This window comes from Letharia columbiana (assembly GCF_014066305.1).
Source record: "Letharia columbiana isolate WasteWater2 chromosome Unknown Sc0000027_s0, whole genome shotgun sequence".
Taxonomy (NCBI): domain Eukaryota; kingdom Fungi; phylum Ascomycota; class Lecanoromycetes; order Lecanorales; family Parmeliaceae; genus Letharia; species Letharia columbiana.
This window is the reverse complement of record NW_023501069.1, coordinates 364646-390762: the sequence shown is the minus strand read 5'-3', so window position 1 is coordinate 390762 and position 26117 is coordinate 364646. Positions and strand designations below refer to the sequence as shown.

The 26117-nt window shown below is 50.8% G+C and overlaps 9 protein-coding genes across 9 annotated transcripts; 4 read left to right on the top strand and 5 right to left on the bottom strand.

Annotated features, from left to right (window-relative positions):
• Nucleotides 1-752: 752 nt before the first annotated feature.
• Nucleotides 753-3119, top strand: HO173_008017 (uncharacterized protein; the record flags this gene model as incomplete). Its single annotated transcript, XM_037309917.1, has 1 exon — nt 753-3119. One exon carries the CDS (start codon nt 753-755, stop codon nt 3117-3119), a length of 2367 nt encoding a protein of 788 aa, XP_037163214.1.
• A 405-nt stretch (nt 3120-3524) lies between these two features.
• On the bottom strand, nt 3525-4590 carry HO173_008016 (uncharacterized protein; the record flags this gene model as incomplete). Its single annotated transcript, XM_037309916.1, has 2 exons — nt 3525-4124; nt 4261-4590. The coding sequence occupies 2 exons, from the start codon at nt 4588-4590 to the stop codon at nt 3525-3527; spliced, it is 930 nt and encodes a 309-aa protein (XP_037163213.1).
• A 648-nt stretch (nt 4591-5238) lies between these two features.
• On the bottom strand, nt 5239-7193 carry HO173_008015 (uncharacterized protein; the record flags this gene model as incomplete). Its single annotated transcript, XM_037309915.1, has 2 exons — nt 5239-6387; nt 6435-7193. The coding sequence occupies 2 exons, from the start codon at nt 7191-7193 to the stop codon at nt 5239-5241; spliced, it is 1908 nt and encodes a 635-aa protein (XP_037163212.1).
• A 1187-nt stretch (nt 7194-8380) lies between these two features.
• HO173_008014 (uncharacterized protein) lies at nt 8381-9613 on the bottom strand (the record flags this gene model as incomplete). The annotated part of the gene is made up of 2 exons (XM_037309914.1): nt 8381-9030; nt 9307-9613. 2 exons carry the CDS (start codon nt 9611-9613, stop codon nt 8381-8383), a joined length of 957 nt encoding a protein of 318 aa, XP_037163211.1.
• A 419-nt stretch (nt 9614-10032) lies between these two features.
• Nucleotides 10033-11000, top strand: HO173_008013 (uncharacterized protein; the record flags this gene model as incomplete). The annotated part of the gene is made up of 2 exons (XM_037309913.1): nt 10033-10120; nt 10318-11000. The coding sequence occupies 2 exons, from the start codon at nt 10033-10035 to the stop codon at nt 10998-11000; spliced, it is 771 nt and encodes a 256-aa protein (XP_037163210.1).
• A 2854-nt stretch (nt 11001-13854) lies between these two features.
• Nucleotides 13855-18388, top strand: HO173_008012 (uncharacterized protein; the record flags this gene model as incomplete). Its single annotated transcript, XM_037309912.1, has 2 exons — nt 13855-13869; nt 14612-18388. 2 exons carry the CDS (start codon nt 13855-13857, stop codon nt 18386-18388), a joined length of 3792 nt encoding a protein of 1263 aa, XP_037163209.1.
• Nucleotides 18389-18695: 307 nt separating this feature from the next.
• Nucleotides 18696-20865, bottom strand: HO173_008011 (uncharacterized protein; the record flags this gene model as incomplete). Its single annotated transcript, XM_037309911.1, has 3 exons — nt 18696-18882; nt 18945-20281; nt 20338-20865. 3 exons carry the CDS (start codon nt 20863-20865, stop codon nt 18696-18698), a joined length of 2052 nt encoding a protein of 683 aa, XP_037163208.1.
• Nucleotides 20866-21144: 279 nt separating this feature from the next.
• Nucleotides 21145-22186, top strand: HO173_008010 (uncharacterized protein; the record flags this gene model as incomplete). The annotated part of the gene is made up of 3 exons (XM_037309910.1): nt 21145-21228; nt 21278-21879; nt 21931-22186. 3 exons carry the CDS (start codon nt 21145-21147, stop codon nt 22184-22186), a joined length of 942 nt encoding a protein of 313 aa, XP_037163207.1.
• A 1541-nt stretch (nt 22187-23727) lies between these two features.
• Nucleotides 23728-25612, bottom strand: HO173_008009 (uncharacterized protein; the record flags this gene model as incomplete). The annotated part of the gene is made up of 7 exons (XM_037309909.1): nt 23728-24099; nt 24162-24325; nt 24378-24425; nt 24503-24745; nt 24797-24926; nt 24979-25392; nt 25442-25612. 7 exons carry the CDS (start codon nt 25610-25612, stop codon nt 23728-23730), a joined length of 1542 nt encoding a protein of 513 aa, XP_037163206.1.
• Nucleotides 25613-26117: the final 505 nt, after the last annotated feature.

Here is a 26117-nt window from a genome sequence, read left to right as displayed (position 1 = left end):
GCATAGTGCCCTGCAATTGCGGCGCACCTGAAGCAGGCGGATAAGCGGATCCTGGGAAAAAGGCTCGTATCTACACCAGGGGATAGCCTCACATATAAAGTACCAGCCCAAGTGAAGGGAGTATTATATTGCAGGCTCACTACAGACATCTGAAAAGCAAGTAAAAGGGGTTCTTGACCCGGAGAGCCTGGTGCTTTCAATGAGATGAAGTGAAGGTTTGGATTGATGATTTGTCCAGGCTGCGACCCGTCAATGATACAATCTTATGAACTCATCGCCCAAAGAGGCTGGCGCCTCAATATTTCGTCCGATGAGGCCACTGCAACCTAAAGACTTCTTTAGATTGATTCTCGTAGACTCGTGAAAGCAACGAAATTTACAAATTTTTATCCTACGTGAAATCAGGTATTAGGCTCCCAACATTGAAGAAGAGAAGAAGAAGAAAACATACCTTTGGGAGGAGCCCTGTGTTTATTTGGCTTTGGGGGCTTAACATGTTGTAAGGTAGTCAGCATTTTGAAGTATGGCAACGGCATAAGCGACAATGAAGATATCTAGAGGCAAGATGAGAATTCGTAGTCAGCCCTAGCCCTAAGTTTCTTAGATTATCACGTCGGCGACATGTTTTGCCTGATTACATACCCGTCGATGTTTCTAGAACACTTTCGAGGGAATACTTTGGACACTCCGGCTCCCTACACAATGTGGCATCAACCTTGTCGCGTGCTTGACTCCCTCCTCAATCATCCACCATGAGCTCAACGCCAGATCGGCCACCATTGAAGTGGTCAACTCAATTCGACGTCTTACCTCTAGAGGCAACTCCCCCTCTGCGAGGTGATAAGATCATTCTACCTCCCTCAGCACTTGAGCAACTTCTGTCCGCTGCGACCGTCACCATTTCAAACATATCCCAGCCAGCGACAGCGAACTTCGATCCCTATAATCCTTACAGCTTTGCCGCTGAACGACACGCTCGAGAGCAAATGGTCGAGCAGCAACAGAACCTACCCCATCCTTTAACGTTCCGACTGGTCAACCCTGCAAATGGCAGGATTGTTTTCGCAGGTATCCGAGAGTTCTCGGCTGCGGAAAACGTGGTGGGACTGAGTCCGTTCTTGAGGCAATCCCTGGGCTTTGGTGGCGAGAAGGGTCCGGAAGAGGTGAGCGGGATAGACCATGACATGGAGGTCAACAGATCAGGAGTCCAAGAAGCCGATGGAACATTCCCCAGGCTCACCGTGCATGTACAAGAAATACCAAAAGGGACTTATGTCAAGCTGAGACCACTGGAGGCGGGCTACGACCCAGAAGACTGGAAGGCACTTCTGGAGCAGTATCTGCGTGACAACTACACCACGTTGACGAATGGTGAAGTTCTCGCAGTACCAGCTGGCAAAGAAGTGTTTCGGTTTCTAGTGGATGGATTGAAGCCGAATGAGGAGGCGATTTCTCTAGTGGATACAGATCTCGAAGTGGATATTGAGCCTTTGAACGAGGACCAAGCTAGAGAAAACTTGCAAAAACTCGTACAGAAATCTAAAAGAGCTCCAGGAACAAGCGAAGGTAGTTCTGCAGGTGGGACGGTCGACGCGAATACCAATGACACGGGTCAGGTTCGCCCTGGCGAGTACGTGGACTACAGCCTCGAACAATGGGACAAGGGCAGGGATTTAGAGTTCGAACTGACAGCTCTTGATAACGACAAGGACGTTGATCTATTCGTCTCCCCGTTCGGAGCCAACCATCGCAGCAAACCAAGGGAGGAGGAATTCGTATTTGGCGACTTTTCAAGCAGAGCAACAAAAAGAGTCAAGATACGGCATACGAACGCAGACTTAGATAATGCAGAAGCCTTATGGGTGTCTGTGAGAGGCTATGGGGAATCTGACCAAGACGCTCAGGGACAAGCTCCGTTACAATACAATTTTCGCGTCTCATCCATCGATGGGTTGTCCATCTCCAATCAAGACGACACCACCATGAACGATGACGAGCCCATTGGACCAGACGAGGAACGATGCACCAATTGCCACCAAGCCGTTCCTAAGCGCACAATGTTCCTACATCAAAATTTCTGCCTCCGAAATAACATCCTCTGCCCGCACTGTCACCTCGTCTATCAAAAATCTTCCTCAGAATGGCAAAATCACTGGCACTGCCCGCACGACTCCTTTCATGGTAACACGCTCTCTTCGCATACCAAGCACGATTCCCTCATGCACACTTCCCGGCCATGTCCATCCTGCGACTATGAAGCTGCCAACACCCCTGATCTAGCACACCACCGAACCACGACCTGCCCCGGTAAATTGATTCTCTGTCAGTTCTGCCACCTACAAGTCCCACAGCAAGGCTCGGAAGATCCATCTTCCGACTCAGCAGAAGTAATACTCTCAGGTCTCACGCCCCACGAGCTCTCCGATGGCGCCAGGACTACGGAATGCCATATCTGTAGTAAGATCGTTCGCCTCCGCGATATGTCAACCCATCTGAAGCACCACGACCTGCAACGCCTCTCTCGCTCCAAGCCACGCCTATGCGGAAATGTCAACTGCGGTCGCACGCTCGACGGGGTAAACAAAGGCGGCGAAGTCAAAGTCAAGGGACCAAGGAACGATTTAGGCGTGTGTGACGTCTGTTTCGGCCCTCTTTACGTAACAATGTACGACCCCGATGGCAAAGCCCTCCGACGTCGCGTGGAGCGCAAGTACCTGACGCAGCTGCTCACCGGATGCGGGCAAAGCTGGTGCAGAAACGGGTATTGCAAGACCGGCCGCAGAAATATAGGTATGGCGGCCGAGTCGCAAAGCATGTCGTCGAAAGAAGCCCTGGCCATGATCAAGCCAATCCTTGAGGGGCTCAAGGAGGGGAACGTGCCCATGCATTTTTGTACAGATGAAGCGAGTCAGAAAAGAAGGAGTTTGGCTGAGATGGTTGCCGCCGAGGGGGATCAGAGTAGGAAAGGGAAGGCCAAAGAGAGACAAAACATGACGGAGAATAGTGGGTACGAGCCGGAATGGTGTGTCGCTTCGTTGGAGGCGACGGGCGGTGATTTGGATAAAGCTAGGGGCTGGTTACGAGATTTTGCGCCTACTAGAGCGGAGGCTGCGAAATGATGGTGTATATCCCTGGGCTTGAATCCCGAATTTGATGTTTTTTTGTCTACAACACGAGCATGAAAAGGGGATTCTACCCCCTAAAATTAAATCATGCGGTCTGACAGGGTGTAAGATCGCAGGCATGTATGAGCAGAATATCTGAAAAGCATCGTCCATCACTTTCTCAATCACCTTTATGTCTAAGAAGGAGCCTCTCATGTGCAGGAATATTGACAATCTGCTTGGCACTTGGAAGCATGAGACCTGAGATTGAACTTCGGAACGAACATAACTTTTCAGGTCAGTCTCCAGGCTTGATGCACTTAGAAAATACGTTATGTTTTTTCGATTATGATTCCAGTGACATTCCTAGCATATCTGTACATTTCCACCAACCATCTACCCTGCAACCACAGCTTCGCCTCATCCGGTAGCAACCCTGCCCAACCCACCCGTTCCCTTACTCGAGAATATCCCCATGATCCCAAATCCAACATAAAACAGCCCCAACGGGTACGCCACCAGCCCCCTCATACTCCGCATTCTCCCCACGGCGCAGAACATCTTACTGCTGCTGTAAGTGCACCAGCAAATCGCCAGTGAACTAATCACATACCCGGCCGCCGTGTCCATCGGTAATACCACTCCCACGAAACTCGTAAGGACCAGTGGAAGCAGGCAATAGCCCAGTACACTGGCACTCCGTGGGAACGTCAACGTACTCGACAATTGGCCACCGCCTCCCATGCCGCCTGCTCCACTCATATGATCATGGGTGGGTTGGGTGTATGAGGGTGTGGATGTTGGAGAATTGCCTTCGGGGGGTGGGGACATGAGGGAGAAAATCGTGTGGAGGGAGAGGGAGCCGACGAGGGCGAGGCCGTATATATAACCAAAATGGACTTTTCCGGAAAAGAGGAGAAAGGTGCCGAAGAGGAGGAAGAAGAGGATGGGGCCGGCGAGGTCGGAGTCGTCCATTATGTGTTGGGAGATGGGATGGAGAGGGTTGAGTACTGTGAGCGTCTATAAACGTGCCACAGCATTAGCCCACGTTCTTCACAATCCGTGTCTGCTGTCCAGAACAATCGAAAGACAGCTGCACTCAGGTCCCTCTCGACTATTGCTTCAGCATGCACGTGCTGCAGCTCTTGTCACGTACCTTCCCCTTAATATGCCCAAAATTGACCCCTAATTCCTCCAACAGTGGCGGCTCCCCATCGTATCCTTCCGTTCCAAACGCCGCTATCCAGCCTGTCCTCAATCCCCCTTGCTCTCCCATGCGCCCACTGACGCCTTGCCCGCCAAAACTGGGCGCCGCCCCAAATCCGCCAGAGCTCGGGTAGGGTTGTGGGGCCGATGGTTGGCCGTAGCCGTAATGTGCTTGTGAGGGAGTGGAATGGCCGGAGACGGGGGCTGGGTAGGTGGACTGGTAGAATTGGAGGTTTTGGGGGTTGTAGGGGGGTTGTTGTTGCGGGTAGTATTGGGCCATGGCGGCCAGTGATGGGAGGCGTGAGAATACAAGGCTAGTTGGTGCACTTTCCTGCGTTGAAGCCCGTGAGAAGGTAGTTGTAAGATGCTATGTTGGTATGTTTGAAGTATACGTTTAGGCGGGACCCGTTCTGAGACAAATTTCTGGAGATGCATGTAGGGCTGAAAATGTCTTGGCGCGAACTGTTGGCTTTTCGGCCGAAGAATTTTATATAGATTTCGCTGGGATCACGGTTAGCATTATGAAGAGATAGGAAGCTAGCATGACATGTCAAAAGACTAATTTCCCCTACTGGAAACACAAAATCGAGTTTTTTTGGCCACAAGTCAGAGCCTTGAACGCTGGAAATAACCGCAAGCAAGGTCCAGCCCTCTCTATATGCACCAATCGTAAACACAAATTCCTCAGACCCGCTGGGTCCAGGTGTTCTCGAGCCAAAGGACCAAATCATCCTCGCCCCAACTTGGGAGAGTCGTATGAGGATGCAAGCCAAGGGTGAGGGTAGAAGCCAGGTATGGTTCCCTCGGCGTCTCTCCGAATGCTCATTTATCGTTGACTTTTCTCTGCAACTTCTCTCCTTCCGACACAAAACGCTCGTCACAACAAGAAATAACCCCCATACTCCCATAACGCTCCTCGCACTGGCCGTCATTGCGGCCAGGAACGCGACCGGCGATGTGTTCCCAACTTCTGCGTTCCTTGCGCAGAGAGAGATACAAGCAGTAAATTTTCCTGATATGACCCCTCCTTCTTGGTCTCGGGATCTCTTCTAGCAATGACATCTTGCGGGTCCGGCCGATCCGGGGGTGCTGAACCATTAATATTGGCTGAGAGATCCTCGCCAACCGCGTGGGCGTTTGAAGCCTGCTGATCGTAGTAATCTTTCAAAGTGGCCTTGAATTTGGGACTCTTGCTAGCAACAGTAGATGCTAGGTTCACATGGACTGCTATGGGCTCTTGGTACGGCTGCGTTGCTGATAAGATACTGACATCAGGGTCGATGGGTAAATCGCCATCGGTGCTTGGCCTAGGATGCTTGCATTCAACAATGGCAGAACTTGAGTCTGACTTGGCATCTTTTGCCTCTTGGTCAAGCTGGCTTGCAGAAGAAAACCGAGTATCCCGGCGATCTGATGGATCTCCCTTCCCGTCAGATTCAAGATTTCTAGGAGCCGTGACCGTCTGCTGATACTGGCCTTTGATCTTGCGCCAATGATTCTTACACGCGGCGTATGATTTACCCCGAATCTGCCTACAGATATACTTGAGACGCTTACCTTGAGTGCGTAACCTTATCAGAATTTCCTCTTCATCTTTGGACCAGGGTTTGTTTATCATTGGGGTTTTGGCCATCACAGATACAACCGAAGATTGCAGTCGTCGACTGGGCCCTTTGGCTCGACTCTCAACGGGACGTAGAGACTCGGTTCTCAAAATGTCCCAACGGCTCTTGGCTCCTTTCGTTGTTCTGCCAAGTATACGTTCGCCAATGTATGTCCAACTCTTGCCTTGGTTTCGTAGACTGAATAAGGTCTCATCTTCCTTCTCGGTCCACGGCTGGTACTGCCTTGATAGCGGAGGCACAGCCGGCAGAATTGACAACTTTTGTCTCTGAGCGCAGGCTTTGGTTCGGCGATTCACTTTGTAAGGCACGCTCCTGTTAGCGGCCTCCTCCTCGTCCTCTTCCTCGCCAAAATTTTCGTCAGAATCATCGTCAGACTCCTCGACCCTGAATTTGACTCTCTTTCTTGGTCTTTCACCTTTGGCGCTTGCTGGTTGGGAAGGTGCCTTCTTCCGCTTTGGTGCAGTCGGCTCGCTGAGCTCCTTTAACAACTTCCACCTACTTCCTCGGATTCTGGCACTTGCTCTTCGAGGCGTTCCATACGAGGGTTGGGGTCTCTGTTTAGCAGGACTCGAAGCATCAGAGGCAGTCTCGCTGTCATCCTCGTCGTCATCCTCGACGGGTATCCTTCGTCGTCGTCCGACCCTTCTATGTCGTCCGGCCCTTCAGAAGATTCTTCGTCTTTGTCTTCCCTTTTTAACGCAGAGGTCGGAGCCAAAAACCCGCGCTCAAAGAGCCCACCGTTGTCAACTTGCTTATCGTTTTCCACAGGCTGTTTGCGCTTGAGCTGTTCGGCAAGGCTGATGTAAGGGAGTGCTGGTTGTGCTCTAGCGGTGGATTCCGATCTTCTTTTCTCTCTGCGTGTCCCAGGCTGAGCCTGCGTGCCTTTGCGATCTTCATCAGTGCTAGCATCAAGGTCTACTGGTTTTTCTCTCGTGCCGGATTCTGGTCTTCCTTTCGCTCTGCCTTCCATGGGTTTTGGGACTTTGGGCGTCACACCAAGATGGGTGTGAAGATCTGTTGCATCTGCTCTTGTTATGACATGAGGGGTTCCCTTCTCTTTGCGAACCGCTGGTTGTGTGCCCTTGAGCTCTTCAGCATGGCTTAATTGAGGGGGTGCTGGAGTGGCTCCCTTGTTGTGATCTAGCCTTCCCTTCTTTAGGCGTGCCGAAGGCACAATCAAACTCCAGAATGCGTCAGGTCTTTTCGATGCGCCCGACAGTGGCTTCTTCCCGGAGTGGTGCTGTCGTTGAGTATCCATTTCTTTGTTGAAGTGCTGTGCTAGGTACTAGGATGATGGGAATAGATTTGATCAAAGAGAGAAGGTCAGGAGTCGCCTGCCTTAGACGGTCGGGAAGACGTCGGAGCCGGTATTGCCACCAGCCAATCTCTTACCGCCGGTGTCATCTTTGAGCCGCGAATTGTCAGGTGACTTGGAAAGGGACCCTGCATCGTGGCCAAACCTAAGGAGATGAAGTCATGATCCTACAATGTCTCATATACGGTTGAAACACACCTTTCTCGACCCCGGTGACGTGGTTGCAGCCGAGTAACCGTAAGATTCCTACGAGCAGTAATCTTATGTACGAAATACAATGTGCTAGCGTTGTTTTTGTACTATGCATATGTGATTTGAGAATGGGAAAGAGCCGACGATCCAGTAGCACGCGCATCACTCTCTACCCGGAAAGGTCCTTGCTCAACGGTTGTCCCCTGCCGCCCATACCCACCACCTTGAAGCAGGCGATTGTCAGATCATCCGTGTAGGGGCCCCAGGTTATGGTCAGCGTCATGTCAAGTCGGAGAAGTCAAGTGGAGGAAGTGATGCCACAAGTAGGGTGGAGGCCGGTTGAGCGTATTCGTGTCACCAAGCTCTGTAACCGTGTTGCATCGAAGATTCCACGCTGATCATTGACAGCGTCGGGTAATAAAAGTACGCAGATTGTTCTTATGTCGGATTGCTCAATTCACGAGCCATCTGATTGGTGATAAGAGAGATGTAGATGGGTCATGTAGAGGCAATCCCAAAGTTTCTGAGCCTCGAGAGGTGCGCTGCCAGAGAGATACGATAATCGGAAGAAAACGGACCATGAATTTTATCTATCAAAGTGAAAGGAAGCTATGTTTCCCGCATCGAACCGTGTTTGTTTAGAGAACTCTGAGATGGAATCGCCAATTCATTTTGATTGATATCCATAAACGTGTCCAAAAATGAAGATACCTAAGCTCTACAGTGCCCCTTTTCTTTCGAAACTTTTCGCCTGCTTGTTCCCACCCTCTATGCATTACTTTTGCTTTTGCCAAACTCTCTTACATATCTCGGATTCTCTCCGCACCAGCGCCCAAAGTGGCCGCCACTGCGACATCCACCAACACAGCCTCAAGACTCGCGAGCGCAATCCTGACCTTGTCCATTGAGATTTTTCAAAAAGTCCAGGTGTGACTGAACTAGACCCTCCGGTTTTCCGCAGGCGCGGTAAACATCTTGAGTTGCCCGGACGGGGTGTGGTTTTTCCTGGGCCTTTGCACCGTACCGGCCGAGATCATAAGCAAGCCGGTTCTCGTCATCCCATGAAGATAGTATGGCTTGCATCTGTTGGTTGATGCCTGCTCTGGCATTGTTACTCCATTCGTCATGGGAATATGGGCGTTACCGAGTCCTGATCGTTTGGTGGAAAGGTTTTGATCGAGGTTTTGCACGAGCAATTGCGCGGGACTACCATCTCTCAGCGGCCCGGTCGATTTGCTAGTGTGGTAAGCCTTGAGATGTTTGACCTTGTCGAAAAACATGTACTTCATCAAGGATTCTTTTGGTGTTGTTTGAACATTGAGTGGGACTATGGTGACCCTTGAGAGACATAGGTGGGTCTCGTCGCGCAGACCGACGCAGGCGTGGTAGGGTACTTGTGATTGGTGCTCGATTGCTCTCGGATCGGAATTTTCCGTGGTCGCCCTGTTGTCGATCGACTCGAAATACGAGAATTGATTACGTAAAGCATGATTTTGATTGGAAGACATCTGGGCTGGTGTCTCATTGTCGAGAGCTTTGCCGAGGCAAGCAGAGTTGGCAAAAGTATGACAGGCTCTTTCGAAATGCCCTTCACATGAGTTGATTCCATTGGCTCTGGTATCTTAAAGGTTGCAATCTTGATGTGCTTCCAGAAATGCATTTCTGGTAATTCCGAATTCCACGTCCACTGAAGAGGTACTCTGCTGTGGCTATGCCAAAAACAATAAGGCGAGCAACGAAAAAGTACGATTGCTGCCAAAGAGTATGACTCTTGTTCCACAGGCGAAGATGGAAGTTTCTGCAAGCTAGTCGCGAGGTTCGACTCATGGCTATTTGCCGTGATGCTTGGAATGATTATTCGAACCCTTTCTGGGGCTCGCTAGAGTAGCCTCGAATTCGGCCAAGAGCTGCTTCGTGGCCATGTCATTGAGCTGCATGTCCGACATCGAGTCAACTCGAAGCTTCGAAGCATTGATTGCAGTAATTCGTGCAATGCTGGATGAATTGCGGACACGGCTTGGAAAGCCTTTACTAGACCTATGGTTCATCGTTGGTTCATCGAAGGCAGCAGCCGTACTAGCACCCACTGCGGTATGGCGAGCAGCGACTGTGGCGGCATCTTTGACGCCTTTTTGGCTCCGAGTCTTTCTGGCTTTGCTTGGATGTGCCATGCTGCAAGATGTCAGAATGAAAATAGGGAAGCCAAAGTTTTAGACTTTTCCGGCAGGACTGCTAAAGACAACTATAGAAAATGATGGAAATCCTCGTAGATTTTATGGAGGTAACGAGAAGATAAGGGAGACGAATGAAACAAGCAGGCTTTGTTCCGCTTGCGGCGATGTCTTTGAAAGCCATGAGAGTTTTCCTTGTATTGTAGATGCTTCGGGCTCAGCGAAGCCTCTGTTGCTTCCGAGACCTGCATCAAGAGCTGATGTCTTTGACTGGACTCGAGCAAGATTCCAACCCTCACTGCCCAGCCCATTGGGCGGTTCTTTCTTCTCTTTAGCCCCTCATCGTTTACGATTCATTGCATGAATATTTCTCTACCATCAATGTTCTGTGTTCATCCAGAGCTCGACAGGCTTCAGCCATGATTCAACGTTCGGTTGTGAAGGGTTCAATTCTCTTCAAGATCGGTAACCGTCATGGTGGTCACCAGTCTCAGGCCACTACCATATGTCCGTTCTCTCACTATACACTGCCGGGAACAAGACAATAATGGACCAGTCTCTGCCTCCGCTTCCAAGTATAATGGTGTGGTGGGAGCATTTTTAGAGTTCACTCGATTCGTACGTGCCTTATCATCCAACCAACAAATGGAGATTATTTTGCGAGCGCGTGGCAGCACACTTTGCGCTAATCCTGACACGAACAGTCGGAATCTCGGACGCCCGATATCCCGTGGCCAAATCGCGACTAGTGCTCATATTAGCTCCGAGGTTATCAATGCCAGTCAGGGAGCACCTCATTCCAGACAGAATACATAAAGGAAGGGAAGCATCCCTGAGACGAGATGGCATCGATCTACAAGTCCAGCTTGGCCCCGCAACTCCTCTCGGCTCGCCTGTACACCAGAACCGAAAGCAAACCCCCACCATGACCGTCTCTCGGCAAAGACAAACGGCCGAGGCAGTAGTGGCAGCATTCAACAACATGGACGTCGATAGCATCATAGCTCACCGCAGTCCGGACTGCCTCCGCCATTTCATACCCAAATCGTTAGGCTTTTCGCCGCAAAACAACGCCACATATGGCGACTCGTTACACCAGCTGTCCGGTATCTTCCACAACTTTTCATGCACCGTCAACGACCTGCTCGAAGACAAACAAGCCAACCGCATCTGCTTATACCTGAGCGCCCGAGGCGATACGGTGGCCGGAGAGTATGTGAATGAGTACATGTGGCTGCTCGATTTCGATGAGAGTGGCGAGAAGATCACTTGCTCGAAGGAGTACTCGGATACAGTGTTAGCGCGAGATTTCTTCCCGAAGCTCAAGGCTGCCATGATTGAGCGGCGTGGGCGGTCGGCCGGTCAAGATGGCACGCTGAAAGAGTGAAGGTTCGATCCGTGAGTTCTTCTTAACATCCTTCCTTTCGTGGACGATCCGTTACCTTTGCCCGTATCACACTTCCTGACCGACACACCAGGGTCAAATTGGTCTCTGCTCAATATGCGGCCAGTTTTTGGGCAGTCTAGGTTTGTGGGACGCTTGGCATCAAGCTCTAAGAGGACAGGATTGAACAGACAATCTTGACTGCGCTGTGCCTTTATAATGGTGGGAACGAGTTTAGCAGTAGTACAGGGCGCTCTCCGATTTCTTGGCTGTTGCATCATCGTCCTTCGCCTTCATTTCGATGGATGTGCGCAAACAATCCATCCTGCATCCGAGAACATTCAACCCTCACGCGCCCTCACTACTCACATCTTTTCTTTTTCGTCATCTCCAACCATGCAACAGTTCCAGCGCGCATGGCTTTCCGATTGACTTGGTTCAGTCACACCTTCACATATCGAGAAGCAGCTTAGGATCGTGCGTAAGTTGGCAGATCTGACAAGGCAAACGCGCGGTGGGTAAACAGGGTGGAATCATTGGGGATGTTCATAGTATGATCAGCGGGGGAATGGACCACGATTCACGGTAGGGACTGCGGGGGGGTTTTATCTTCACTGGCCTGTTGGAGGAGCTACATGACGAATAATGAACCATTTATCAATAACCAGATGCATCAGGATTTATAAGTTCTCGTTCGTACCCCAACCACTTATTCAATCCGGTGCTGCTATTCAAGATACCTTGGTGGCATTCAAAGCCCAGGTCGACAATTGAAGCGTTGCCGTTGAGGATGCCTGAAGCCTGGCGCTTGCTTAAGACATCCTCGAATGCTCTGAGTGGGGAGTGACTGATATAATTGAGGTAAAGATGGCGGAGAGGGTGAAAGTACAAGCAGAGAAATGCATCCTGCACGAATATCAGTGATAGACGAGTTGCAATCCCAGCAGCTGTGCAGTGGGAACTCCATTGGTCTATACTATTTCTTCATGCTTTTCTTTTTCACTGTTTTTTTCTTTTCTCCTCTTTCCGTTCGTCACAGCTAAAAGCCTCCAGTCGATGTTGTGCAAGGGCTGTATGCCAACATCCATGACGCCAATGTGGGATCCAGCGGAAGGGCCCCAAGCATCATGCCAATTCGGAGAGGGGGCATCCTGCATCCAGCATCCTGCACCCATTTGTCCACGCAGAAAAGGGTGACGCGCGGGACCGGCCCGCCCGGCATCCCGCTCATGCGGCCGTAGAATAAGCACAAAATAGCCGAAATAATGTTCCCACTCAAATGGCACACGAATTTACTTTAGAGACTAAGCCCTTTCATACTTAGCCAATTGTTTGTCCTTCTTATCTGTGGAACACGAGGAACACAGAACACATGTAGCCAACCACATGCCTATTTTTCCAAGGTATAATGCTTTTGTCCACACCGCTGTAGAAGACGGACAACTCCCGACGCTTGAAGGTATTGGCAGTCTCGCAGCAATCGGCAGTCATCGGCGGTGATGAACAGCTTGGCTACAAAGAGTATTTGATTTCCTTGGTAATCGAGAATAGGGACAAGGTACTCGTGCTATTAGCTGAGTGCTGTAGCCGCTCTCTTTGGTCTGCGGAGGGAAAAAAGTGCGGCAAGATGACGAGACCTCCATTTCTGTATATGAAGAAGAAGAGCAGACCAAGCTTTCAATATATGAAGCGGTCAAGAGTCGGCCACTACCATCGAGAACACAAAATACAGAGAAGCAGAAAAGCGTGTGACAATCGGATATAGATAGGGAGTTTTAGTAATGCGACGGTTGATACCATCAGCAAAGTCGGTCATTCATCGACGGCGAAGTCATCACTCAATGCATCAAGAACGTCAAAGACATACTTGCAAGGTCAGGCCTAATGGGTGAGCTAGCATCCTAAGGTTGGTCTTTCACCAGCATCGGAACAGTCTTTCAGTGCATCACACAAAGTATACATTCCGAGTCGCGGGAAATATCATAGACGTACAAAAAGTACTTCTATAAGCGGTTGGGCTCCGCAAGTTCGTACGACCGCGATCCTTTCTCCTCGGGTCTAGAAGGAGAGATTTAGTCAGGTGGGAGGAAAGAATCTTAGGGAGGGTATTGGCGTTAGGGAACTTGAGTAAAATATTTGAGGTACTGGAGGTGGCTGGTGATGGCTGGTTTTGCGGAGCCAGTGTATTTGTGTCGATCCAGGTATATCTCAGGTGTTGGCATAGCCATTCCACGTAATGAGTAATAATTACTCGGGGCGATGTGCGATACATGCTTAGCACTGCCGATCCTATCAAGTCCGAATGGAGTGCTAACACCGAAGAGATTGCTGATACGATCTGTCAATATCATAGTCGTCGATGATTATTCTGGCCAAAGTTAGCTGCAAATGCATGCGGTAACCATGTATCAAGGCACGATGTGAAGAGTGACTGGTCGGTTTTCGAACAGAGAAAATGTTTTGGCATACGCACAGGGAATTAACTCGATATGCAGACTGTCATTGGTGGTCTCAGACACTGACCATTGACATTGAGATCACGAGAATTTGCAGCTGATGGCTCGTACTTTCGTTTGAGTCGATCCCCTTTACACGGGTTTAGAAGCATGCCTTCGCAGCGGGAGCTCTTCCGGCAGCTAGTTTAGCCACCAAGCGCTAATGGGACTAGTGCAAGAAAAGATTCTTCGAGTTGGAGGCAAGCAATACGGAATTCGCGAATGAGGAGTGATTGGATACTCGAATCTTTATGCCTCGTAAATCTTTGGTGCATGCTCCTTGTCTCATCTCTACATATGTGCTGATCTGAGCATACCATCTTGTTCATCTCGAGCTGCTCGAAGACCGACACTTGGGAAAGATGATACGGACTTTGGTATGTTCCTGGTGACTTGACCTCCTAGCTTGGCAATTTTGGATTGACTTGTTCCTTCTAGGTCCTCCGTACGCGTGTCATGCCGTCAGCTGTACCCTCTCGCAACGCCCTCAACATCCAACCATGGAGAGGTCCCAAGCAGAATCGCTACAGCTCCACCGGACAGGAGCTTAGGGCTGTACCAAATGACGAGAGAATGGAAGCAATACTACTCGGGAGAAAAAAAATGGAGTGGCAAAGGAGGCTTCCAAGAGACCTTCGCCAGAATATGCAGCATCAAATCCTTCCTCTCATCAATCGGCAAACCCTTCTCATCACAACGCCCAGCCTTCCACACAGTCTAGACAGCCGCGCAACCGCCCCCAGAAGCGGGGACAGCCTGGTGTTGGGAGCAGAAAGAGGAAGGCCACAGCTTCCCTCAGCCAACCATCAGCTAGACGACAGCGCGGCAACGCTCCGGAGCTCAAAGATGAAGCCTACATCAGAAGCACCATGCATATGCCCACACCCCAGGAATATCCCGATGTACCGCGAGACGTCTTCAAGAACTCCAAAGGATCCATTCACAATGTAGCAGATGGGTTAGCAGAGTGCCGCTCAGAATTTACCACCCTAGCACAGGATGCTCACCAGTGCACCGCCTACTACAATTCTGCGATGCACAACGAAGCAGTCATTGGGGAAGGTCGAACCAAGGCAAGCCGCTCAGTTTCATGAAGTAAGGTGTACTAATATTTCGTAGAAAGCCGCCGAAGACACCGCTTGGCTACACATGATGGCAAAATTTCACGAGCAAGGTATACTTGGGGAGATTCTCAACAGAAATTCTGGCACAAATCAGATTAATAAACAGTCTATGAGTAAATCAAAAGCCGAAGCAAAGGATGCACTAATGGACATATACAACTACGCAGCCCGATTTGACACGGTCCCCAAAATCAGTACTAATATTGCTACTCGCTTGGAACGTAAGAGACGGAAAAGGTTCGTCGAAATGATAGTGGAGCTTCCAGAGCAAGGCATTCGAGTCAAATCCCAAGGTGGAGAGATCCAGGTTGCTGAGCTTCGAGCTGCGAATATGTTCAAGGACGAGGCAGAGAGATACCAAAAGGAACATGGCAGTGAAACAATCGTCATAAAGGACTCCGGTGAATTGACAACGGATAATGCGTCAAAGTTCATGGAGTTCTATAGGATTATTCGACCCGGTGTCGATATACAGACCAAAGCCACACGACCGCTAGAAAAAACGGGCTTGCAAAGCGTGCCTACTCGCGTCCAGGTGATGATTAATGGCGAAGCGATCGGCGAGCCCGTGACTATGTTGTTGAAAAAGAAAGCTGAGGAAACTGCTTATCTCACCGCCGCTATCTCCTTGAAGAAACGAGAGCTGGGGCTATATCCCCGATTCCTTCGAGCTTTACGAATTGGCAATGGACAGATCATGAGGCCTGTCGCCCCTGTGGATATGCCAGTCGACGAAGACTGCTCCCTTGTCATGCGTGAGACACTACTCGGAGCTCGTAAGGCAGGGTTACCGGACGCAGTTCAAGATGTCGGATCCGGAGTGGACCTTTCCGAAAGCCGGAAAGGCGGCTATCGACGCCCACTGGAAGCTCATGAAGCTCAACAGCGAGACGAGAAATTGGTGCAAAAGTTGAACGAATTCTATCAAGATCCCAAGCTTGCAGATCTCCGGAACCAGAAAGCCGAGCTGCCAATGAATCAATACCGGGCTAAAATCTTGGACCTAGTCAACAACAATGTCTACAGTATCATTGTTGGGGCTACGGGAAGCGGTAAAACTACCCAGGTACCACAGATATTGTTGGAAGACGCCATTAGCAAGGGAAAAGGCGCTTCTTGCAACATTGTCTGTACTCAACCTCGCCGCATAGCTGCAATCTCTGTTGCTAAGCGAGTTGCAGTGGAGCGAGCAGAGACACTACAGGAAAGCGTTGGATATCATGTTCGCTTTGACCCAAAGCTACCCCAGTTTGGAGGCAGCGTCACGTATTGCACGACTGGTATTTTGCAACAGCAGCTGCAGCTTTATCCTGACGAAGTGATGGACAATATATCGCATCTGGTCATTGACGAAGTGCACGAACGTGACATGCTGATAGACTTCCTTCTCATAGTACTGAAGAAGAACATCATGCGACGGCAAGCTCTCGGCAAGTCGAACCCACAAGTTGTGCTCATGAGCGCAACCATGGATACTGAATTGTTCGCTTCATACTTCAAAAGCCACATTGCCGGTAAGGGTACACTTGATTGCCCTTCCCTGAGCGTTCCCGGTCGCACATTCCCAGTCAGAGAAAGATATCTCGATGAGATATTGAAGGATATAAACGCCGCAAATTCTCCAGCGCAATTGAGAGTTATGCACGCCGATTCCGACACCAAGGGTTATCTTGATGTTGAAACTAGGTTTCGTAATGAGCACCCAACAACAGACAGTCAGGAGTCGGCAGATGGATCGAGGAAGGAGATATCTCTGATTGATTGGAAACGCGAGCGCAACTCCATCGCTAGTGAAGGGGCTGCAGATCCGGCAACCGAAAAAGAGAACGCCCTGATACCTTTCGGCCTTGTTGCATGTACCATTGCGCATATTGCGAAGACAAGCCACGAAGGAGCCATACTAGTCTTCCTGCCTGGTCTTGCAGAGATTGTAAAAGTCGAAGAGATCCTGAAGAGTCAGGGTTTCGGCATCAACTTTAGCGATGAGTCGAAGTTCAAGCTCTGTTTACTGCATTCTAGCCTACCAGCTGGTCAGAATACTGTTTTCGATCCCGTGCCAGAAGGCTGCAGAAAGATCATTCTCGGCACCAACATCGCTGAAACTTCGATCACTATTCCCGACGTACAGTATGTGGTTGACACTGGTAAGCTCAGAGAGAAGCAATATGATCAAACTCGTCGCATCTCCCAGCTTCTTTGCACATGGGTCAGTAAATCAAACTCAAAGCAACGTGCAGGCCGAGCTGGACGAGTCCAGAATGGAAATTACTACGCACTCTTCACTAAAGAACGCTACGAGAAGCTGCGTGCTATCGGCTTGCCGGAGCTTCTTCGCATCGACCTTCAAGAAATCTGTCTCAAAGTCAAGGCACAGGCTTTTCAGGCCCCAATCCGCGAGTTTTTAGCTGAGGCCATAGAGCCGCCCGATCCAAAAGCCGTGGACTCATCTATCGTCAAACTCGAAGCTCTGGATGCCCTCACAGACGATGGCGAGGCCATAACACCTCTCGGCCGTCTTCTATCTTCCCTCCCCGTCCACCCAAGCCTCGGTAAGATGATAGTTCTTGGCATCATCTTCCGCTGCCTGGATCCCATGATCGTCCTTGGAGCCGCCTCGGCGGAGCGCTCCCTCTTCCTAAATCCTCTCGATGCCCGCAACGAAGCTGCCCAAGCTAAACTTTCCTTTGTCGAAGGCAGTGGCTCCGACCATATCGCCCTTTTAAACGCAGTTCGAGAACTCCGCCGCGTCCGCGACAGCAAAGGTGATTACGGGATGAAGGACTTCGCTCACCGCAACTTCCTCCATATCAATGCTTTCAAGACTATCGATGCTACCGCCCAGCAAATCGAAGACATCCTCGTTGAAGCCCGCCTTATCCCCAGAAGCTCGCGTTTGGGCCGCGTAAATTCTCAATTCGGCGACCCCTCCCTCAATGAAAACAGTCACAAGATTCCGCTCATCAAAGCCTTAGCTTTAGCAGGTTTCCACCCCAACCTCGCTGTCAACAACGGCGGTGTGAGCTTCCGAACCGTTGGCGAAAAAGCCAGCATCGTACATCCATCCTCAATCAACTCAGCGTTATTTAAAGGGAGGAGAGACGAGATCAAGCTCGCGAGGAATTCTTTGTACATGTACAGCTCCATGGCACGCTCCAACGATGGCCGTTCAATTTTCCTCCGTGATACCACAGAAGCAACACCCCTCATGGCTAGCCTCTTCGGGGGCAAATTGAAGCGAAACGAAGAGCGTGGCAACATCGTCGAGCTAGACGGCTGGCTCCCCTTTTACGTCACCTCTCCCGACCGGCGTACTGTAAAGACCATCATCGAATTCCGGAAAGGTCTCGAAAGGCTCTTGGTCATCGCATTTAAAGAACTAGGAACCCTCTCATCGGCACCGAGCAGGAAATTCGGCCAGGGAATTCTAGAGCAGAGAGAGCAAAGGACCTTTTTGGCCGATGAGAAAGCAAGGAAGCTGTTTGCAGAAGGCTTGGTGGAGGTGCTGGATCGGGATGTCAAGGTTGGTGAGAAGGTGGCGAGTAGGGGGTGGAATGAGGAGAGAGCGACGACGACCATGGGGAGATGGCAGGGTCAGGGTCAGGGTCAGGGTCAGGGTCAGGGTCAGGGTCAGGGTCAGGGCAGGGCCAGGGCCAGGGCCAGGGCCAGGGCCAGGGCCATGGTCAAGGCAGGGGTGATAGGGCTCTGCAAGCACAGAGCAGGGGAAAGGGGATGGAGAGGAGTGGGAGGATGCCGGCGTTCTATGAAGATTTGATGAAGATATAATTAGAAGCGGATATTGCGTTTGCATGGAAGCAGCATCTGAAGGCGTTAAGGCTGTGGAGCAATAAGATAGACATTTGGTTCTACGCATGGCGTGGATAATTCGGTTGGCTGTATGTACATTAGACGGAGATCCTCTTCTTTTTTATATTTGATAGATGCCGCTGACGGTCGGTCTTAGAAGACCTAGACTCCCTACTCCATGTACAAGCCTTACAAAAAGACCAAGCCCGCCTTTCGAACGTTCCCTGCTTATGACTCCAACCGCCAAACGAAATGAGTGGGGACATGACGACTTTTCAAATATTCGGACTGAGTTGATCGTATTTGACGCACGATTCCACCTGGTCGGCGGAAGCTTGCAGGTACTTTCGTATCTCAAGACCGAGCCATACTTTGAGCATGGATGTGTCGCCCTCGCGTACGCTTTTGAGGAGAGAAGTGCCGCCGCCTTGGGCGCCGAGTTGGCGGAGGATCGGGAGAGCGCTACGATGCGTGTGAGCGCACAAAGGGAAGGATGGAACATGTGTGGAAAGTGCGCGGCTTACCTCTTGAACAGATCGAGGTTGGGATCGAGACTCCTCCCGATGCCCTCGAGAAGGAGAATGCTGATGACCACGTTCACGAAGTCGCCTTCCATGCGCACATGGTGGCCTCGGACCATGCTCAAGACTTCGTTCAGGACGTCGCCGATCTTGATGTTGCCTAATGCAAAGGTCCTACTCTTCACGCCGAGCACCAAGTGCTGCATTTTCAGCGCGAACACCTCTTCGTCAATCACGGCGTCTGGTTGCCGACATCGCTCTACCATCAAGTGACCGGCTCGGTAGCCGTCGAATTCAGCAACGGCTTTGAAAAGATCAAGGAAGTTTTTGCGGTTTGTGGCATTTAAAGCTGTGACGAGACCTGTGTCGATGAAGATGAGCTGCGGACGGTAGCCTTCTTTGTCGATTTTATTGAGCTCGGCGTTCCATTCTTCGGGATGGTGGCGGTGAGGGCGCAGCTGTTGGAGGACTTCTTCCGTGACATCTGTAGAGTGTGCAGGGGAGTCTGATTGCTTATGGCGGCCTAGAGACAGGTCTATTCGTTCAGGCTTGTAGAAGCGCACCATGATGTTGCCTGGGTGGAGATCTGCATGGACGAAGTTGTCTATTAGCAGCATATGCAAGAACGCATCGAGACCTTCATCTGCTATTTCTTGTTGGAAGACACCACCGCCATCTTCGAGGAAGGCTGCAAGGGGTATTCCTTGGGCAAACTCTTCTACCAAAACTTGACGAGTTGAGTGCTCCGCGTAGGGGAAGGGAAACCATGCTGTAGTTCGATCCTTAAATTTCTTACGAAACATGATCAGATTTGCAGACTCGATGCGGAGATCGAGTTGCAAGCGCATCATTTCACCGAATTGTTCTACCTCGTCAGGCAGTGAGAGCCATTCCATTGTTGGAATTGCGTTCAGAACCGCAGCGAAGATACCCATGATTCGAAGATCTCGTCGCACCATTCTCTCAACTTTTGGGTGGAGCACTTTGATTGCAACGTAGGATGATGGCGTCCTTTGTGGTGTGGATTTTACCAACATGTCTACGTTCTTCCTCATCCGCTGACTGATGTTACGTTGCTGCGGTTCGAGATCGGTATCACCGGGAGTCGTAAGCTCTGGCTTCAGCTTCGCCTTGTAGACTTGTGCTATCGCTCCAACTCCGAGGGGCTTCTCTTCAAACTCGTCGAAGATTTCCTCGAATGGCCGGCCGTCGAAAGCTCTCATTATTGACTGCTTCGTATACTTCAGGGAATGCGCTGGAGCATTGGAATGGAGAGACGACATGGTGTTGCACATTTCTTGAGGGAATATGTCTGATCTTGAAGCTGCCCATTGACCAAGCTAGACGTACATAGATCAGCGCGGAAGCTTTGCTCTGCTTGAACTGGATGGGGTACCTTGATAAAAGCTGGACCCGCCCGCTCCATTGACCGGACCAGGAAGGAGTACCACCAAAGCGTGCCAGAGCGCTCACTGTCGCGGTTCTTCTGCCTCCTACCCAGCCAAATCAACGGCATAGTCCCTATTACTGGCACGAATATTATGACAAGGTGCAGGAACCGGAAAGTTGTCGCTATTGGCTCGACGATCAAAGTGTCCACGAATAGGTATATTGCTTTCCACACTCTTCGGAGACCATGCACATCCTCTGGAATTTCTTTTGCGATCTCTGCCCTCGAGGCCTCCAGCATGTGTTCTTCTGGTGTCTTGCCATCTCCAGTGTCCTCCTCACTCAATGCCACAAAAGCGGCCGGCGACAGCAAGCTCCAAATGAGTATCCTGCCTTTTGGCGGTTTTGGAGGTCTGCGGAATACGGGCCATGGTGTAAGAATCGAGTAATGCCTTTCATGGCGCGCAATGGATGCTATGAGACGGTTGGGCTTTTGGCGAAGGCATAGTCGGCCAAGCGCAAAAGCTGTTCTCATCGTAGAATACCAGAACGTCCTTCAGTGGTCACCGAGGTCTATCGTTCGTCGTAGGATCCATGTTGTTCACGTCGTGGATGAGAAAGGAAGGGGTAAATGCGTAAATGCGGACGTCATTTTGCCCGCAAATCCAGCGACGGTCTCGCCTCCGAGCTTCTTCCTTCATCCTCCACCACAACAGTTCTTACGCTACGACAATGGACGCTTTGCGTAGAGCTCTCCAAGGAACAGAATCACACCGTCACTAAGTATTGAATTTGCCTCAGGAGACGGGTCGACATGGGGTGGTTTTGGGCAGACACTGCAACGCCCCCGAGGTCGCTCGCACCTCAATCTCTACCCAGCTCAGATGCTGCACCTCCTGTAAGCTATACCTAGGTACGGCTTCAGAAAACGTAGCTGACAGCCCAAGCCTGGATGCCCCATGCACAAAGCCACCTCGACCTCTCCATTCCCTCCCCAAAACTCGTCACGGTCGCCAGCAGACGCATCCTCATGCCCTATCTCCTCTCCCAATGCGCCTCTCTCGCCTTCCACGGCTAAACCGTCGACTCTCTCCAAACTAAACCCTCTGAATTATATGCCATCAAATCTCTCTCAATCCCGTTCCACCAACCAGACCATTGCCCTCCCCACCTCCCGCACCACATCATCCATCCCCCGGGGCGACGCAGAAGCGAACTGGGAATACCCTTCTCCGCAACAAATGTATAATGCCATGCTACGGAAAGGCTACGATGACACGCCCGAAGATGCTGTTGAGAGTATGGTGGCGGTACACAATTTCCTAAATGAGGGGGCTTGGGCAGAAATTGAAGGATGGGAAGCAAGGTTTAGCAAAGGGTTGGGCTACGGATGGCAGGCTTGCAGCAGAGGCGAAGAGGGCTTTCAAGACATGCCTCAATGGAAAGGAGACAGGCCGAGATTGATGCGGTTTATGGGGAGGCCGGGGGATTTGACGCCCAAGGCCAGGATGATAGAAGTGCTAGGGCGGGTGTGGCCTTCGAAGTTTGCGTAAGTAAGGCCATCATCAGATTGTGGCTCTTGCTGACTAGGCCGGTGTAGGAGCGAGTTACCGTTTGATCGTCACGATTGGTATGTGCAAAGAACGACCCCGGGAGGGCAGACGAGGGAGGTGAGATATGTGATTGATTACTACTCTGGTCCGCCTGAGCCGACAGGAGAGCCGGTGTTCTACTTGGACGTGAGACCGGCGGTGGATGGACCCACCGCGGCGGCTGAGCGTATGCTGAGGTGGGGTGGGGATGTTTGGCATCGAGCGAGCGGTGCGAAGGCCAGGGAAATGCGTCATGAGGGTTGAGACTATCGGAAATTTGGTCTTCAGTCAATGGTTAGGCGCATTTGGGCTGGTCCAAGGTATTTGACATGCAACATCGATTGCGCGCTGTACATATAGAGTCTCGGTGCTTCTCTACTCTAATCTACTTTGGGCCTGCAATGGAAATGAATAAGATGAATGCCAAAAATCTTGTTTTCCTCCCTGTTCGATACTGGAAAGAGATCAATCCTCGCTCGCCTGCATGTCTCCGAGAAAGTGGAGCAAGCCCGCACAGGCCTGAACAGCAGCCCTAACCCTACCTCCCTTGCGGAAAGCGTCCCAATGGCGGAGGGCCCTAGAACGATCTCCTCCTGAGAGCGCATAAAATATTGAACTCTACTTTAGGGACTTCCTGTGACCCGTACTGGGCTTAATTAGGTCAGGCGCAACTTCCGAAGCACGGGGCGTCTAAGCGCAACATCTAGATACGTATCTACCTTACCTACTTAGGTAGCCGTCCAGGCCAGCCGGGGCGTTAAGTATCCGAGATCTCAGCGCGGGCCTCCAGTTCACGCCCAAAGAGGACTTACCGAGTCAAGGTCCCAGATCCACACAGGTAATAAAGAAATTCTAAATAAAAAAAGGTGGCAATCGTGAAGCTCTCACCGTTTCTGTTTAATGACTGTCCATGTCAACTCACGAAGGTAGGCTACTTGAGATCTTCGCTGGGTGTTTTTTCCTCTGATCCGCCAACCTCACATTCCTTTCCTACCTTACCTTCCTCCAGGACATCAAAACGACTCCGCCTCTCAAACTCAATTTTCGTAGCATACACGAGCGCTCCGAAACGTCGGCGGATTTCCTCGCCAGCCCAGACAACGTCTGACCTGCTTCTTCACACTCCAAGCTTGAGCTTCTGAAGGGGTTTTCGAGGTCCGCTACGGACTGTTCTAATTTGTCATTCATGAAGACTTCTCCGTCGCAAACGCTATGGCTGATATCAGGGTATACTACTTTCGGGCCTGTTTCACGACGACAGACCCGCGTTAGGATGACACTGCGGAGTCGCGAAGTATACTCGTGTCTGGTTTCTGACCATGGGTCTGGGTTGGTTAATATACAGTGAGTCATATGAGACTGGAGTCAAAACATTGGTGAAATCCAGACGCGATATGGTGAAATGGTATGGGAATAGGGTTTGTTTTCTGTGCTTTCCTTGCTTATGTGGAGTACTTTGGAACGTTGACATATGTAATCTATATAGGATAGGACAATGAATGAACCATAACATAATGAATGCTTTTGTCCACAATTTTGTAACATGGAATCGCGCATTAAGAAGCCGACTCTGTAACGTTATAAACAGTCCCAAAGGATAGAGCTAGACGTCCAACCCTTTTTGCCACATGTACAACCCCCCAACCCCCCCCCCCCCCCCCTCCTCATAAACTCATTCAGCGCAGGCAGCTCTTCCGGCTACTATTACAACAGAGACCTTCACAGCAGCGGTCTCTATCAGCAAATCGTCTTGCCCGTCCTGCCTGCACAGGGCACCATTATATCGCACTCTCCAGATCCCCGCCCTATACCTGCCCCTCCAGCGCCTCCTTCTTCTCGATAACCTGCCGACAAAGCTTACTCCTCCTCCTGAGCCCGCCTCCAAACTTCAGCAGCAGAAACGGCACCACGGCCATCGCCAGCGTCATAAACCCCAGCAGGCTCGACGCCCAACCCACTCCCAGCGCACCGTACATCGGCTGCGCGAGCAGCGGCAGAAGAGCGCCGAGTACGCTGCGCATGATGGCTGCAGAGGCGAGTGCGGAGGCGGTGAGAGTCCCGTAGCCATCGGACAGGTAGCTGGTTAGGGCCATGAAGATGATTTCGACGCCCATGCCGTAGGGGATGCCGGCGAGCATGGGGATGATCCAGTGGGTAGTGGGGCGGGCTGACCAGCCCTGTGGTTCGAAGGCGGAGATTAGCGTGTGAAAAATTAGAAGGTGGGAGCGACTTGACATACGAGCCAGAATAGTGAGAGCGCGCATAGAGGACCGCCAATGCATGCGAGAGGCATGCGCCGGTATTCCTCGTTGAAAGCCCAGGGGGCATTCCTCGCTTTCGCACGTTCGAGATAACGCTCCCACCACAAGACAATGATGATGTCGAGGCAGGCGCCGATTGGCACTTTCCAAAATCAGTACCACGCTCAGAAATAGACTACATCCCTGAAACTCACTGGGTATGAATGCAAGGGCGGAGACGCCGGTGCTCATTTGGTACACTCCTGGTCGAGATTTCAGCCATTGCAACTCAGACCAATGAGGTAGCTGGTGAGATCAGCCGGTAGATGAAGCGTCTCACCTCCAAAGATTATCGGGTATGCTTCGAAGAATAGATAGAAGATGGCATATACCATGGCCATGAGGAGGGATGTGGCCAGTACGATTGGCTCAGAAAACATGCGGAAAGGGCGAATGAAGGCCACCGATAGAGTCTTTGTCAAGCTTTGCTTGTTCGATACAAGAGGCGTTGGCTTGGCTGACTTACCAACCCAGGTCCTGGCGGCTCGAGCACGTCGAGCGTGTAGCACTGGTCCATATGTTTCTATTCGTCTCAGTGACGTGCTCCAAACCCGGAAGGGAGACTTGTACTTACCCGGAAGAAACAGTAGAGGAATAAAAGATACACCAGCTAATATTAGAGCGACCCAGTATTTCCGCCTCCAACTGACTGATGAGACGAAGCCAGCGATGATAGGTCCACTAGCAGGTCCAACATTAAGAACCTAGCACCGAGTCAGTCAAAGTGCGATGAGAATAAGAAGATAGTGGACTCACTATCATAAGCACCATGATGGCTAGTCCCCGATGAGCAGCGTTCGAATAGAGGTCTGCACAGATGCCTCCTCCCAAAGTATAGGGCGCAGCAGCACAAAGTCCGACGAGGAAGCGAAATATGAGGAGCGCTGGCCACGTAGGCGCCATGGCGCAGCCAAACGTGAAAGCAGTATATCCAATAAAGGATACGATCATTATGATTCTTCGACCGTACATCTCGCTCAGAGGACTGAAAAGCAAAGGTCCGAATACGTAGCCGATCAAGAATACGGATATGGGAAGGCCGTATTGTTGTTCATCAGTGACGTGAAAATAATCTGCGGTGTAGGAGACGGCTCCGCCAGGAAGCGAAGACGCAATGGCTGAATTGAGAACAACGAGGAAACATGTGCTGACGGCGAACAATTTCTTGGTCTTTGTAATATGTCAGAAATGTGCACAGGTAGTGAAGGGATAGACCTACCGGCGACCAATCCTCCGCGCTTTCCGATACGCATTTATTGAAGTCGATGAGGGCCTTCTCATCTTCAGTAGTCCCTTGAGAGTAGACCGAGGACCTTGTTGACCATGGCTCAAAGTCGAATTTGGGAAGGCGAAATTCGTCGACACTTGGGACGATGCTTGGTCTAGACATGGCTGGTGAGTATTCCGGGTTCATTCCAACGAGATAAAGTTGCTGTTGACGGGATCAGCCTACCTTTTCTCCTTATGTATAAATCCACGAACATCGTACGTGCCATGTTCCTGGTAACTTTAGCTTAGACGATTTCAATCTACTCAATTGCAGTTGCATTCAAGCGCTCTCGCGGTCCTCATCTCCTCACTGTGAGGCCAGTGTATTTTCACCATATGCAGATACATGCATTAAATTGTTTCTGTGACACTGGTGGCTTGCTTCCTAGCTGCGTCAAATTTGATGGATACGTTGCTTAATTGGCACAGAGGTTAGAGCCGCACCCGTTCCCGGTGGCCGTCAGTGGTGGTCAATGCAGGGAATTCATTGGCGCACGCCATGACTTCGCCAGAAGCGCGTATTAAGGACTTTGTCGGATAAAACCTTCACAGGGCCCTAAAGTACCTGATAATTGGGAGCTTCGATGTATTTGCTTTCCGTTCATTTCTCCAAAGTCTCGATGATG